General features: G+C 39.0%; 1 protein-coding gene across 3 annotated transcripts in view; it reads right to left on the bottom strand.

Moving 5' to 3' along the window:
* Nucleotides 1-8375: 8375 nt before the first annotated feature.
* The window catches only part of phkb (phosphorylase kinase, beta), a 158243-nt gene continuing 150020 nt past the window's right edge, over nucleotides 8376-16598 (bottom strand). For all 3 annotated transcript variants that reach the window (XM_028441651.1, XM_028441654.1, XM_028441656.1), the window contains 6 exons: nucleotides 15796-16001; nucleotides 13372-13506; nucleotides 13010-13139; nucleotides 9765-9872; nucleotides 9517-9657; nucleotides 8376-9398 (listed from right to left, as the gene is read on the bottom strand). In XM_028441651.1, the coding sequence (XP_028297452.1) occupies nucleotides 9261-9398; nucleotides 9517-9657; nucleotides 9765-9872; nucleotides 13010-13139; nucleotides 13372-13506; nucleotides 15796-16001 (858 nt within the window). In that variant the 3' untranslated portion in view covers nucleotides 8376-9260. The remainder of the gene's footprint in view (nucleotides 9399-9516; nucleotides 9658-9764; nucleotides 9873-13009; nucleotides 13140-13371; nucleotides 13507-15795; nucleotides 16002-16598) is intronic.

Raw genomic sequence — 16598 nt, 5'->3', positions numbered from 1 at the left:
CAACAAAAATAAACAAAAGGGCAGACAAATGCAAAAACTATTTTGTAATGAATGTACAGATTATCATTGTCAATGTTCTAAATGCTGATATAAATGTGAATAATGTGGCCCGAGGATCAGACAGTCTTATTTTTGTGGGCCCCACTGTAATAAAAGTGGCCCATCTCTACTTTATACAACTTATTAAATAACAATGAACAGTAATTATAGAATGCATTGAGCCACAGACACTTTGATTGACAGGCTCCTACAAAAAGTAAAAATAAACAGAACTCTTTCCTGAGATACCATCCTTTTAACTCAACTGCTGCCTGCAGCTACTCTGGGTAAATGACTGCACATCTGAGCATGCCTGGTCATGACCGGGCATCACAGTGAACCTTTAAGCAGTTTAGATTTGTGTAATATACAGTAGTTATGTGTGTTTTCATTGTGATCATGGATTGAGTGTGACATTGGCAAACTTCCCTTGGTATTTAGGTAAATCCATTTGCTACATAATGAGTCAGCAATTGCTTAAGTTAATGACTGTTTAGGTTACTTTTTGAAGCTCCATCTTTTAATGATCAATGTGTTCAATGGGAATGTTGAAGCCTTCATTTATATCCTCTGACCCACAGTCTCTTCTATAAGCAGGAAACCTTAGAGATAATGAGGCTTTGTAAAGCTGTTGGCCTATCAAACATAGAGAGAGAATGTTCATGTAAATGATCTACTCAAGTTGAATGACTAGAAGTCAGAGGTCAGGCACATTGGGGGTGATGTAGGAAGCGCCTTCAGTTACATCCTCCCACACGTAGATATGTGCCAAACAGAATCATTAGACATTTGCTTGATCTAAGAGAAAGAAACGCACACTTTGACATTAGATGTTGATCCAGATATGCTTTGTTTCTACTTTTGGACTTGACCGATCACGGGGCTTTTGTTGGATCTGGAGATCCTGGAAACCTGGCCTTTGATTTTCCACAGGCATTAGAGTCAGATAGGCTCATCACCTTTTAATGTTTCAGTTTGCGTGGGATTCATATTGAGCCTACAGTAACATCAGAAAGGAAAACAGTTACACTTTCTCTTCTTTTTTTTCTACAACAGTGGAAAACAGATACAGTATGTGTTGCTGCCTGTACTGCTGCAGATTAGCAGCAGTACAAAGCCTGTGCTTAAACCAAGAATTACAATAAATTTAAAAAATAAAAACGGAGAAGTTAAATACTTTGACAAAAGGATATATTTTCAGTAATTGCAAATATAGCATTTAAGTTGCATTGTTATTTTTGTGGGTTTTTTGTTTTTTTTGTTAATGGATGCAATGCAAGCCTTTTTAAAATCACTGTTTTTGACCAGCATCATACACAGAAAAACTGGTTTTGAGTAATTTAATGAGTTTTTTGCAGTTTCACTGTAATGGCCATGAGTACAAACAAACCAGCTGCTAAGCTTGTGAAGCAAACAGCTGATCGCTAAAAGCTAACTTGCTGTAGCTTCCTGCTATACATTAATAAGAACTACCATAATTTGCGGACTATAAAGCACACCGCTGTATTGGCCACATTCCAATAATTTAGCAATTTTCCAAGAAAAATCCACACAAAGGCTGCATCTTCACAGGCCGTACTCTATTGGCTGATGAGGGTGCCCTTCAGACGACTCGGCCAATCAGAACGGGCAGGTAGGCGGGCTGATATATGCTTTAACTGAGACTTGTCAGTTTAAAACTGATGAGTTTCCTTCTCCACATGAAATCTCCTCCTCACTGCCCCACATCTACACATCAGTCAATTTACAGCTTTTTATGGTCACTTTTTACTGGAACCAGATTGAAACACTGCTCCCTCCTTTCTTCTTACCATGAACTACCACGGCGCGATCACACCGAGTCCGGACTCTGAGTCAGAATACGGACGGCATCGCTTCTAAACAAATCAACATTTTATTTGGCAAGTTTATGCTGTTTATTGTTTCCTTCTATTGCCAACAGGCTGACTTTTACTTCATCCAGGCTGCTGCAGCACTGCCTCGCTCTCTCTATGCGTGACAGCTTGAAAGCTGCATCGTATGTATTTATCCGTGTCTTTGCCATGATGAGGCTGTGTGCATGACAAGATGACTGATCAGAATGATTCAGTGGGAGAGCGCTTCATTTAATGTAAACAGTTTCATTGGTCTACTTTAGCAGTAATTTCATTGGTTTAATGTGACAGAGCTCAATTGTTGGGTGACACGAAACTTTTAAAAATGGAAATAATCAAAATATTAGCTGTTTAAGCCGCAGGGTTCAAAGCGTGGGAAAGAAGTAGCAGCTTTTTGCCGTGAAATTACAGTAAAGAAAGTTTATTTAAAAAAAAAATAGAAATGATTAAATAAGTTAAGCTATACTATACTCTAGTGATGCACCAAAAAAAGCTGACCGAAACAGGATGTTGTAAAGACGCAAGCAAACAGCGCGGTCAACATGACCGTGGATTCGAAGAGCAACTGTATTTCAATAAATCTGAGCACTAAAGTGTCTTCTGAGCAGAGTTGACAGGCACGTTAGTGTGTTTTATGTTTCTGTGTCATGTCCACACTGTAGCCTCGGGAGTTGAATAAGGTTTCACTTTGTCAGCGCATGTTTCACAGAGATCCTCTTTACTACATCACAACGGCACTTGGTCCGAGTTATAAAGATCATTACTTGGATGGGATTAAACCAGTGTGCACAATAAATTATGCACAGTGTAATTAAAGCACACAGAGACGATGCACACGCATATTTTGTATCTTCTGCTAAATGGGAGAAATGAGACAAGTTGTTGGTGTTGTTAATGAGTGGAGTCCTGGATTCAAGGCTCAACAAAGACTCAGTGGTGAAAGACGTCATGTGGAGTGGAACTCCAGAAAAGTCCAGGTGTTCTTCTCATCACTCTTCTCCAACCTCTGCAGACACTGGCAGCTGTCAAAGTTCTAGGGTTGTTGAAAGTAAAAAACAATCAGTCTATGCCAGAACACCAGTCTCGCAGAAGTCAACTCTGCTCAGGACTTTGAGGTTCATGGTTGTCAGTGGCGTTTTTGCATTAGGGGCCAGTGGGGCACGGCCCGACCAGATGTTGCTCATCTGTGTTAGACACAATTATGTTCCTCTGCCAAACTGAACATTGTTTGCCAAATAAAACATTAAATATTTCATATGCAGATTGTATTTCTTTTCTAGACTCAATGCACACTTCAGCTTGGCCAGTGAGGCCTGACAGCCAGGGCCCCAGATACTTTCCTATTGGTCAATTTGGTGTGAGGTGGGTACCAGGCATCACTAGCTTGTCATGTATTGGCTGTGTGCCATTTACTCTGTCCTGAGCTCTGTATTTTGGTTGTTACCGTCATGTTGTTTCAGTATTCAGTATTTGATCTTGGGAGAGCTTTAACACTGTTCAGTGGTGGTGTTGATTTGGTAATAAGCTAAAAGGTCAGATTGTTATGTAATTCTAGACGGAATTATTGAGCTGGGATTTTCACATCAAATGTTGTAGTCTCCTCTCTTACTGCACTTTATTTGTTATGACTGTGTGTGTGTGTGTGTGTGTGTGTGTGTACATACAGTAGGATGTGTGATTGTAAAGGTGAATATTGTAGCTTCACAATGGTGAAACACAAAACGCAATAAATCAAATTCATGTTGTAAAGCTGCTTCATCCCATACAGTGGAGGTGCCTAAACCTGCTCCCTAAGAGACCCTATCAAACATCTGTTAGATGTTTCCCTGCACCAAAACACCTAAATCTATCTTCTATCTATAAAAGTAAAAAAGGTCTGCGTGTGTGCATACGTGCGTGCGTGCGTTCATGTGTGTGTGTGGAGCGAATATCTCCCTGATGCGGTATGAGTTCGACCTGAAACTTAGTCAATGGCTTCCAAATACCACAAGTGTGTGCATCTGTTATTTTGGAGTAATTTGGTCATTTCCAGAAGTGAAACCTATTCAGCTTTTGACCTCAGTGTGTGAGGGGGCGCTAGCGCACCATCTATATCTATTTCAATGCACAGCTCCTCACCCGAGCTAGAGTCACGTGTGTAGCCAGAGCCAATCGCTGCGCACACAGCCAAGCAGCAAACACACAAGTGAGAGAGAGGAAGATAGTTTAAACAGGAGATGGGGGAGGGGCGTCTGATATACAAGCAAAGCTCTCAAGTCTCACTGATTGGGCCTGATGTGAGTCACTGATGTGTGTGCATGTGAGCTGCTAAAGCACGTGTGTTTGTGAGCCATGGAGTAGCGAATCTCTCTCTCTCTCTCACACACACACACACACACACACACACACACACACACACACACACACACACACACACACACACACACACACACACCAAACGACAACAAAAATATTAAAATGATTCAAAATACTCGATACACCAACTGACAACAGAAATGCACAAAACTACACTAAAAATTATGCAAAAATACACAAAATGATTCAAGAATCACACTAAAATGGCAACAAAAAACAATAATTATACAAAAAATGCACAAAAAGACAACTGAAAAATACAGAAATACTCATAATAACGTAAAACAAAAAAACTAAATATTTATACAAAAACTACACAAAATGACAACAGAAATGCACAAAAACATATAAAAAAGGTTCCAAAAACACACAAAATGACTCCAAAAAACATACATTACAGAAAAATACACCAAACAAACAAAAATGTGCAAAAAAACAACAAACATTTATCATGCGCATGTCTCATAGAATTAAACCAGGGAACAGGCACACCCTATTTTATTTAGCATCTGCAAATATACCCCTTTATAATGCTACAGAGGACAGAGTACATGTACACCTCTTTGTACATCCAACCTTCAAACATATACTAATTTGGCCATAACTGACAAATAAGCCCCACTATATGAATACATACTTCAGATGGGCACTGTACTAGTCTATTGAATGTGCCATTAGGTATCTATGCAGAAGGCCTGAGAGCTCTTCATAGGATGAGCATACGCTCCAACGTTGGACAATTTGTTGCAGTTTGTCTTCACCTTGTGGCCTTTAGAGGTAACTGCAGAAGGAACAAGAGGATAACAGTGATGCATCTTATGTGTATTATTTCGCTGTCATTCAGAAAAGTGTTTTGGTAGGAGGTGACACGTGAAAGTTTAACTTATATTTATTATTGACAGAACTGCATTTCTCCCTATTTCTTTTAAAGCAGTTTTTGACACAGTGCCCCCCCCCCCCATAGATCAGTCAAATATCAAAAATAAGTGCATGCAGCACCAAGGGATGGGATCAGTAAAAGAAAAAGTAGGAAAGTCAGCGTCAGACAAAGTGACAGGTTCAGATATAAAGATGAAGCAAAGCTTAATTTAAAGGGCTGTGATGACCCGACAGCGTCGGTCAAACACCAATATGACACGAGCAAATGTGACACCTCTTTAAGCAGCATTTGAACGTCCTGGTGGGTGCTGGAACACAGATGGGTCATTCTGCTTCTGGGCCTGACTGATTTATTGAGTAGACACTGTGTTCGGGCAGGGCTCGGCCCCATGTTTCAGCACAATACAGTGGGTTCTGTCTGGAAGGCAGTTTAGATTCTGCTCAACAAGGACAGACATTTTTTCCCTCCTTTTTCTGAAGTGAACACAGCAGACGAACAGGCAGCTGGTTTTTAGTGACTGCATGTGGCCTAAAGTGATGTAACATTGCTTTTTCCACAGTATCTCACAAGGTAATTACTGTAATTACACCACAGCCAGCTTTTTGTTGAATGATTTGGTTTATTTGTTGGCACATTGTTTTCAGAATAGGTTAAATATAATGTTGCATGTGTAAACAGGTGTGGGATTATTTCAAAATAAACATATAGCATATGTAATAACATATATGTAATTGATAAAACATGTAAGAAAAAAGAAAAAAAAATCCCCAGAGCTTTTGTGTAATATTAAGTTAAATACCTTATGTCCTTCTCCACATATTGAGCTCTCATTGCACTTATTGTGGTGTTACTTTATGGTAACCACATCCGTAACCCAGAGGAATAGTCCAGGTTTCTTTTCCAGGCAGCTGTCCACACTTCATTTAACCATGTCAGACATTGGCTGCGAGGGGTTTTTCTGTTGTTCTGGTGCATCGACGAGTATCAACATCACCAGAGGAACAGAAATTCACACTTCTTCCGACATGCATGTCTTTTACATGTCTTCTTTGATGTCTTTGTTCATGTCCTGTCATAAGCAATCTAACTGTTAAACACGTGTGTTCTCTTGCCTATCCATCTCCACCATCTTTCCCAGTCAGTGAAGAAACCATTAACTTGTTTCACCTTGGCTCTGGACAAAGGCATAGAAAGATTTCCCTCAGGAAGACACCTATCTGTAGAGTGTCCAGACTGGAAGACAGTGCAGCCACACTAATCTGCTCAACATCTGCTTAAAGAAGTAACATTGTGGATTATTTCAGCTTTCTAAAACACAACTATTGACTTCTCATACAACGTCCTGGGCTGTTGTTTATTCAAACTATTGAATAATAAATATTACAAAGAGAGTTAAAAACAAATTGTCTTTTGTTTTTCAACAAATTAAATAAAAAATGATCTTGGATGTTTGTTTGTTTTAGTACAGTATAGGATACACTCCCATTGCAGTTAAAACTATAAAAAATGAAGATTGAACATAATTCATTTCAACTTTACTTATATAGGGCTAATTACTAGAATATCTCATAGCGCTCATCACAAAATTAAAAAAAATTAAGAAAAAAAAAACCCCAAAAATTCCACATGAACATGTATCAGCTACAGTGCGGATGCATCTCCACTATGGGATGCACACTTCTTGCAGCCCTCAGAAGCACTTTTTTCAATCTACCAAGCACCTGATTTGGCTGGAAAAGAACTGTCCATCCGCCAGAGACACTCCCACACTCTATAAGAGGGAGGGCGGATGTGCAGTTCCTCTTCTGCAGCTCTTTCTCACTCGTTTGAGCAAGAACGGTTGTCTGGTGAGACATCTCACTCATATTAATCATAGAACTGGGGTTATGTAAATAACCTAAAGTTCTATTTCATAATATTTTGTGAGATGTCTCACTATGGGATATGGCAGCTCCCATATTGCAGACATGCTTACAGTATTAAGCGAATACCAGAAGGTCTGCTTGCAGATAAACCGATCACCACATAAACTGATTAATAGATCACCTGATTACCAGATAAATTGATAAAAAGATAAACTGATCACCACATAAACTAATCACCAGATAAACTGATTAACACAAAAACTGATCAGCAGAATGTCACAAGCCAATCATGAACCAGCATGTGGGGGGAGGAGGAGGGTGTGACAGTATTGGCTGCTGGGGAAAACGGTCCATCAAAATGATCATCAGATAATCTGAGCACCAGATTGTCATCAACCAATCAGAGGCTAGCATCTGGGATGGTCGTAAGTTTTGTGTGACATCATCACTGTGGGGGTAGGACTAATGACATCACTTGGAGGTAGGACTGATGACATCATCACTGTAGAGCTAGGACTATTGACATCATCACTGAGTCAGTTGATTCAGGAGGTGGGGCGTCCAAACAAACCTAACGTTGCACACCCTTGAACCAAGCAGCAGCCATGTTGAAACTCTCAGGTCAGTGTGATCCTGATCCGCAGATATTTGAAGAACACGCACGCATGCGCACGCGCACACACACGCAGAGAGAGACAGACAGACAGATTCCTTGCTTTTGTAGAGATAAATACCTTTGATTCATTGATCGATGAGGCCTACACGTGTCTTTATTTGTGTTAAAAGAGGTGATGGGATTGTGCTCAGAAGTTTTAAGAATAAACAATAAACAGAGAAAACAATACAATGAGCTTCAACAACTTTATTTATTAATCACAGTTATTGTGTTGAACGCTTCCATTTGACTTATAATGAACAACAACAGGACACACGTTGACACAATATATTATTGATCAAGCACAGTGAGAAACAATCTTTTTTTCCACCCACATTCAACAAATATTTCAAAAGGACGTTGGACTTCAGATGAGCAGCATTCATCATCATGCAGAGTGTTGTTGTTCTTAGCAGACCTGTCAAATCTCTGCTACACAATGCTGTGGTAAACAGCTCCTATTGTAAGCAGGCATACGCACAAGAGGACAACGTGTTCTTCCCGAGGTAAAGTCAATAGGTCAACAAACACCAAACGTGCCTATTGATAAGACTTTGAGAGGCTGAACAAAGCTCAGTGCAAACCCTTGGTTTTGTTTATGGGTTTTGTTTTTTCTTTAGCTAAACTATTTTAAAGATATTGCCAATTAAAGGAGCACAAACGCAGTTATCTTTTAAAACTAAGAAAAAAATGACTAAATCTTTATATGGATTTTGGATCTTTTTTTATTAACAGAAGTTGTCTTTTATTGTTATTAAAACACAAAATGAAAAAGAATATGCCTGAAAACAAACATAAACAAATCCATCATTAATCATAGATGTGCTATTTAAGAAGAATGGTTGGGATGAAAAGAACAATTGTAGAAGATCCTTTTCTTTACAAGACAAAACTATTTTTATTTCTGTTAAAGATGACTATTGACTGTTTTTGGTTATAATGAGTCCCTTTGTCATTCCTGACTTTTAATTTATCCTCATGACTGTGTTTTTGTGTCAATCTGGCGTGTGCTGTTTATGGTTCTACCTGTAATAGTCCTTCCTTTTATGCCCTTTTGCATTGAATAGTTTAGTTACTGACTTATGGTGAGTTCTTTTTGTCTCTTTTGAGATCTAAAGCCTTTTTTATTTTTGTGTTTTTTACCATTAACATATGCCAAGTCCTCCTTTCAGAAGCTGCTACTTCCTTTTTACTTGCAATTTTAAATGCTTTCTTAATTGTTTTGTAGTACTTACCCAGTAAGGATGGTAAATACTCTTTTAATGAACCAATTCAGTGTCATTAATACAACACAGAAGGTGGTAATTGTGTGCATACTAAGTAGTTACACATGACAAATGTATGAAACTCTAGTTTGAAAATTACCATCATGTTTTACAGTAAATGCTGTGAGTAATGTCTGACAACCGACAGAAACCCTGTCTTTTCCTGTTGATCTAATTCAGGTGAAGCTTGGAGCTTCTCAAATGTTTCCAGATGGAGAGAAATAAGGTTATCTTCAAAATGAACGAGACAGATCGGGACATGTCCTGGACCATGTAATGACTACACAGCAGCAGATTGTGATATTTAGGGCTGGTGTTGCTGTGAGTTTAGCTAACGGAGCATGGGTCATCCTTGCAGGGTTTGACTTCACCCTGAAGCAGCTGGATCAACACAGCCTTTGACAGGTAGCTGGAGGTGCCTCGTTTTCCCAGTGCAGGTGTATTGTAGAAAGACTCCATGCTGGCCTGAAACAAAAAAAGAGAAAATAAAATCAATGTTTTCACTCCCCCAAAAATCTTAAGTGCATAATTTGTAAGAAAGTGCCAGTCTCCTCATGTACTGTATGTAAGTATTTCTCTCTACCTGTTTCTCGGTTCCTTCCATGTGGCTGTGATCTCTCTTGAAATCATTAAAGGCTTCCTTCACCAGAACATCCAGATCCACCTTCTCACTGAACTCCAGTTCTGGGTTTCTCTCCAGTACAATAGAGACCACCATCAGCAGCTATTCCCAGTGAGTGAAACAAGGAGAGAACAATACAAGGTCACGTCTTTAAAAACTGTTCCTAAATAGAACACAAATCCATAAGCAAGGATTTCATTCCTGTTTACCTCAACCATGATCTGTCTGTACTCGGGTAAGACTATGTTCTTCAGGGTGTCCTCTACCAGCAGGGAGAAGTTCATCTCATACATGGTCATGTCGGACAGCGTAGGTTGCTGCAGAAGACACAACGTGGACATTAAGGCAAGCAAGCACATGACTATACTGTATATACTGTAGCTAATGACAACACTGTATTTTTTATTATTGAGGATGTAGGACACGTCCTCACTATTGTTAACTGTTATTCTTACATCGTCACTAATTCCTCCTACACCGTTTGTTTGATTTTGACAAATAAGCTATCAAAAAATTCATACATTTTTTCTCTCCCATTCATTTATATTGGAAAATTCAGCTTTTTTAAACCCTTTTCATCTTATTGTTAATGTTAAGCTATTCTAGGTCATTGCTAATGGTAAGCTAATGCAGTGAGACGCAGGCCAGCACCTGCATCCTCACTTGCATTTTCTTCAGGAAATGCAAATATTCCAGCTTTTTTTCTCCAACTGCAAACAACAGGTGTCGTAGTAGACTATTTTAGCTGAAAAGTCACTGGAAACATTTTTCAGTGAAGTGTGTGCATTCATTTACTGCAGTTTTCCACTGTTAAAATACATAGTGAAAATAGAAGTTGAGGTCTATTTGTAAATGTTTAATTTCCTCTGGGGTTACAATTAATCAAACCACTGGGCTCCTTCTGACTGGTGTTTATACATTATCTATAGCTGAGGTGTGAAAGTCATTTTGGTTCAGGAGCCTGTGAAAGAAATTCACTGTTTGCACATCATATTACTATATCCTGCACACACACACACACACACACACACACACACACACACACACACACACACACACACACACACACACACACACACACACACACACACACACACACACACACACACACACACACACACACACACACACACACACACACACACACACACACACACGTTAATCATTCTTATGATCATTAGTGTTAAGAAAAACACCTTAGGTAACTAGTGATGGTCTTTTCTATGGTCATGTTGATTCATCAACTACATTTATTATACTTAATCAGGATATTAACAAGGATGTTGACTACGTGGAAACATCTTTTATCTAGGGGTTACACCTTTTCCTTGATCGAAGGCCCAGTGGAAAATTCCACATCACAGCTGATAGTTTAACCCTGACATGTATAAATTGATGTACACTGTGTGATCTTTAGACAAATCATCTTGAAGACAACAACTTCAGGTTGTATTCCCTTAGTAAGCTGCTTTGTCTCCTTGATTTGAATAAATTAAGTCATTATTGCAACCAGAAAGCATTCTCTCAGTGTTTCTTTATGACTCCTTGATTTCAGGGTACAATTTACAGCTCAATTAAACCTCAAAAAGGCAGAACGACAAAAAAAACCTAAGCAGATGAATTTATACTGAGTGACAGTGATATGTAGTGTGTATATCTAACAAAGTATCTTCTAAATGTAAATGTAGTTTTCACAGAGCGATGGGGACTACTCTGAAACAGGACTAGCACTCTTTAAAGCAGGAGTCACCAACACGGTGTAGCCCTCATGGACCATTGTTATATTTTACAAATGTTACATGTTATACGATAAGTTAAAAGTGGTTTGTTAGTAGCTAGCAAAATAGGAAGATGATATTTTTCTTTGAAATGTAATGAAAATTAAACTATTGCATAAAACTAGGTTTTCCTACCTTTTCAAGCTACTGCTAGCCTTTCTTATTATCTAATGCTGCGTTCACACCGAATGCGTCATGAAATGTTCGTGCGACCAGATTAAATACAAAGTCAATGGATAGATGCGGCCCAGGTGTGGTCCAATCCGGCATGGCCGTGCGAGCGCGCCCCTGATTTTTCGTCATATTCACACATTCTCAAGCGTTGCAAATACTGAACTCCTGCGACTGTTTTGCATGACAAAAGCCAGAGTCTTTGTTGACGATGACGTCAGGCCGTCAACATGGACACCGCTCTGTTCACCCATTCAACCATGGAGTAGAAGCTGTGTGTGACCACCTGGAGCTGTATGACGGGCCTTTATAACCTGGACTGGACGAGGAAGGATTTGGCGTGGAGGAGAATCAGCGAAGAGGTGGTATTAGCAGGTAAAAGTTCTCTCTGTAGCACTGAGCTAGGATAGCATTAGCCGCTAATCACACTGGCTTTTTTTCACTGGTGGTTTATGTTTATGAGAGGAGAAAAAGGAGCGCAGCTCCTCGCTTCAGCAGCAAGTGAAACTCACCGAGTTGGATGTGTCACTGGTGGGCGGGGCTTCACTTCAAACATGCATATGAAACGAATGGGGACATTTTTTGATCCTGCAAAACCTGCGGAACATTTCATGCGGCAGATGCATCTGGTGCCGCAAAAGACACATTCGGTGTGAACGCAGCAGTAGCCTCTAATTAAAGTGAAACTGGTGGCCCTTCGGACTATACAGTACCTATGAAGTAGCTCAGAAAGGTTAGTGACCCCTGCTTTAAAATCTTCATCTTCTTTGACTAAATTACAAAAATCTCTCAAGCACAGATTTTTTTTGTTCCTCAGTCCAGGGTTGGGGTCAATTTTAAAAATATGACCCTGTCGTAATCATAACTAAATTGACTTTGTAATTGTAATTGCCGTTAAAATTCAACAAAAAATTTAACACAAAACTGGGGAACCACACGTATAGTTTATGTACAGTTCTACAAAGGAAGTTAACACTTCCCACATTTTACCATTTAGAAAAATTGAAAATGAGGGGTATACTGACACAAAAAAGCTCAGATGTCCACATAAAAATATTAAAATGTGTATTTTCATTTATTTGAAAGCCTAACAAGGTAATCAATAGATAGGAAATAAATCAGATGATAGATACTGTATTTGTTTTCAGTGTATTTTACAGCTGATTTAGGACCTGTTATCATTAGAGATGCTAACAGAAAGCTAACACAAGAGGAATGTTTACTTTTATTTATCTATTTCAGGCTCAGTAATTGTGGTTAAATGTAAGTGAACATTGGTAATTGAAAACGTAATTGTAATTGACTTCCTGAGGATAAAAAAATAATTGTAATTGAATTGTAATTGGAAAAAATGCTGATCAATGTCATCGTAAATGAACATTGGTAATTGAAAACGTAATTGTAACTGAAAAATGTAATTGAAGCCTAACCCTGTCTCAGTCCCACCCCAGGGTTTGGGATAACGGGGGTGTTCATACATTAACAGGGTGTTGGAAGGTCAGTACCTGTGGGAGGTGAGTCCCAGCAACCACAATACCATTGGGGGTCCTTTCCAGGATCTGCCACACACGGTCATAGAAGCCCAGAGGGGTTCTGTTCAAAGAGCCGTCGATCTGACGTCTGCTAAGCCAGGACCTGAGGCACAGAAACGCACACACTGCTGATGGGAGCCTCAAACATCCAGAAGATTCCAAATAAAGAAACTGTGTGAGGCTGTGCGCAAACGCCTAGAATAGATTAAATGAACCTCATCACGTCTTGCAGATTAATTGAGCTGTCAGAAGCAATTACTGAGATATAAACATAGACAGGAGCAAAAACATCAATAATTAACAGACGTAAAAAGGCATAGTTATTTTCAGAGAACCTGCCGCTCTGCTGCTGCTGCAGCACGTCCAGCAGGAGCTGCTTAATATCACTGGGGGAGAGCTGGTAGATGTCCTGGGGAGGCAAGTCTCCTGCTCGAATCTTAAGCTCGTGTTTCATGGCCTGGACGATCCATCTGAGGAGCAACACAAGCATTCAGCACGTTAACGCACAATCTCTTTCATAGAAAAGGATACGTTAAAGCAGCAACATGCACATACCAGGGTCCCTACAGCTTTAATCAAATTAAATTCAAGACTTTATCAGACTTTTTAGAATAAATTTAAAACAAACTTCACAGTAAACATAATTAGGGAAAAAAATGCCACATCAATTACATACAGTAGGGTTAGAGTAACTTTTTGGTCTAGTGTCGAGTGCAGACGTGCAACTGGCGGCCCCCAAATGAAACACACAAAAATACACAAAATAACAGTAAAATACACAAAAAAACAGACTAAAATACTCAAAACATATAAAGATGAGTACAAAAACAGTCAGAAATCTATAAAACGACAACAATAAAAGAAAAAAGAAAAACTATAAAGAAAAATCTTTGTCGGACAGGCAATTTTCCTTAAATTTCCATTTTCCCATGTTCAACATGTTTTTAAAGAAAAAAATGTTACCTTTTATTTTTCAATGTGAGACTAATTCAAATCATAATTGAGGACATTTCATTTTGAAATAATGATTTAAGACATTGTAATGACAAATTAAGGCCTTATTTTTCGATTCATGAATTTATTGCGTAAAGTTTAATGGAAATCAAAAAGTTCCTTTGGTCCCATCATCATTTCTATTTAAGGACCAGAAAATTCACAATTTCAAAAAAAATGGAAGCCAAATAAGCATCAAGTACAAAGCTCACACTATATGCACAATTACCTACCGACAACTACCTTCTGACTATGCTGTAGTTTGACATAAAACATGAATTGTTCAATTTAGACAAGTTTGATTCAAACAAGGTTGAATACAACAAATCTGGTGTTTAACTAAAAATGGGTCAAACTCGAGGCTCAGGGGCCAAACCTGGTCTGAAGAATGGGTAGAACATCCAAGAATTTAAGTAATACGTGAATTTGAATGAATGAAGTTGAACTTAGGGTTGTTGCTAGTGACAATGCTTTGCACCTCAGTAGATTGTAAATATGATTCATAAATAGAAAGTTTATTAATATGCCACATAGAAATAACCAGAAGTGGCCCCTCCACAACACGTTTTGCAGATATAATTTACATAATGTCACAGGTGCAGTTACAGCTAACGTGTGTGCGTGTTATGTTAGAGATGGACAACATTAAAACATCAATACCTCCACCAAGCATGTCATATTTTCACCAGTGTTTATAGGTTTATAAGATAAACCTTACACCATTAAAGATTCTATTACATTTTGGACGAGGTCCAGATAATGATGCCAATTCTGCATCAGTTCCAAAAATAAAAAAATCCCTATCTGGGATCACTGGCAAAATGTAAACAATTCATATCTTGGTTCGTATTTCGAGTTCCTTTCAGATCCAAACTGGATTACGTATTTCATCACAATGTTTTTTTTTAAATGGGGTGCCCATACATTTGGACCTATACCGGATCGTTGTTATGGAAGTTTCTTCCAAGCTTTTAAAGTGTGAATGATCATGGTACCATGATTAGGATCACTGATCAGTGTTTCAGATCAGAGAGAGAGAGAGAGAGAGTGGAAAAATAAAGTCTTGTTCCCACCCCAGGTGTGAGATAACCAGAAATAATAAAAACTATAGAAATAAATCTATTCAGGAGCAGCAAAATCAATGTTTTTCAACCTTGGGGTCAGGACACCATGTGGGGTCGCCTGAAATTTCTGAAAAATAAAAAAATAGATTTTTTAACTTTCACTTTGTAAATCTAGTTCAACCAAAATGCAGAAAATGACTTTGGGGTCGTCAGAAGTTCTTGATATCAAAATGGGGTCACGATCCAAATATAGGTTGAGAACCACTGCACTAAACAATATTTCCTTACACTGATTTACAAAATGAGATTTTTTAAACTGTGCTATCACTTGTTCACTCCATCATTATGCTCTATAGTTCTTTTTAAATAGTTTTCTAAGCATAGTAGCCCCAAGTACCCCCTTTGTAGTCGGACAAAGGGGGTACTTGGATACAGAAATAAGAGAATGGGGGTACTTGAGGCAAAACCTTTGAGAACCACTGCTCTAGATAACTGTGAGGGTCTGAAAAAGAAGATATTTGGTGCTTGGCTGAGGTTTGCGCTCTCTGAGGTGTTGTGTAAAAATAAAATATTAGGAAAATGATGAGAATGAGGCTATTAAAAGCTATTAGTTTTAATTGGACAACAGCTGAGCATCATTCCCTCCTCATACATGAAGAAATGCCACAGACTAAACACACATCTCCAAGCACAGTGTCATACCCGACTCTGATCTTGAGCATCCCACTGAACAGCTCTGGGTTGTTAGAAATGATCCATCCGATGTGAATGACCAGCTCCTGCTGCAGCACAGCCTCCAACTCTCCTCCAGGAGGGCAGCACTTGCTGTAGATGATGCCCTGGATCACACCTGGTGACAGCGGGTTGGAGATCACCTCCTCGTCATGACTGAAAACCCCCAGGGTCACCTGGTAATCACGGGAGAGGCACACACACATACACACACAGGAGGAGGAGGAACAGTATTTAGAAAGCTCTGCATGGGATCACATTTGTGACACGTGTGCCTAATCTAAGGTTCTGCATTTCTACACAGATGTTTTTTTTTTGTCATTTACCTCCACTCCAACAGTCAGACAGTTAAAGAATGACACACGCTCAATTGAACTTTCCTGTTTTCCTCAAATGTCTTCAAATAGGAGCAAAACCAGAGGAAATCCACATGAGAGGACAGACATTTAATCTAATATCAACTAAATCTAAATAATGACGGAATAGGTCCGAGTCCAGAAAGTTTAAGAAAATTGACTTTAGATTAATGGAGAGTGGATTCCCACATTTTAATGACAATGAGGCCTATAATCAAAGCCAGGGTGTAGATTGACTTTAATGAGGTAGTGCCTTCTCTCCGTCTAAACTTTCATTGTTAGCAGAGGAACACGGTGGTCTCAAATTTTAAATCAGCTTTTCCAATCACGATGAGAGAAACATTCCCTCGGGCAGGCAATTTATATGCAGATTCACACCTTGAGCTACTTGACCATAATGAAATGCCTAAAACTGCT

Source organism: Gouania willdenowi, chromosome 3, assembly GCF_900634775.1.
Source record: "Gouania willdenowi chromosome 3, fGouWil2.1, whole genome shotgun sequence".
In the NCBI taxonomy this organism is placed as follows: domain Eukaryota; kingdom Metazoa; phylum Chordata; class Actinopteri; order Blenniiformes; family Gobiesocidae; genus Gouania; species Gouania willdenowi.
This window is presented reverse-complemented; position numbering and strand designations above follow the sequence as displayed.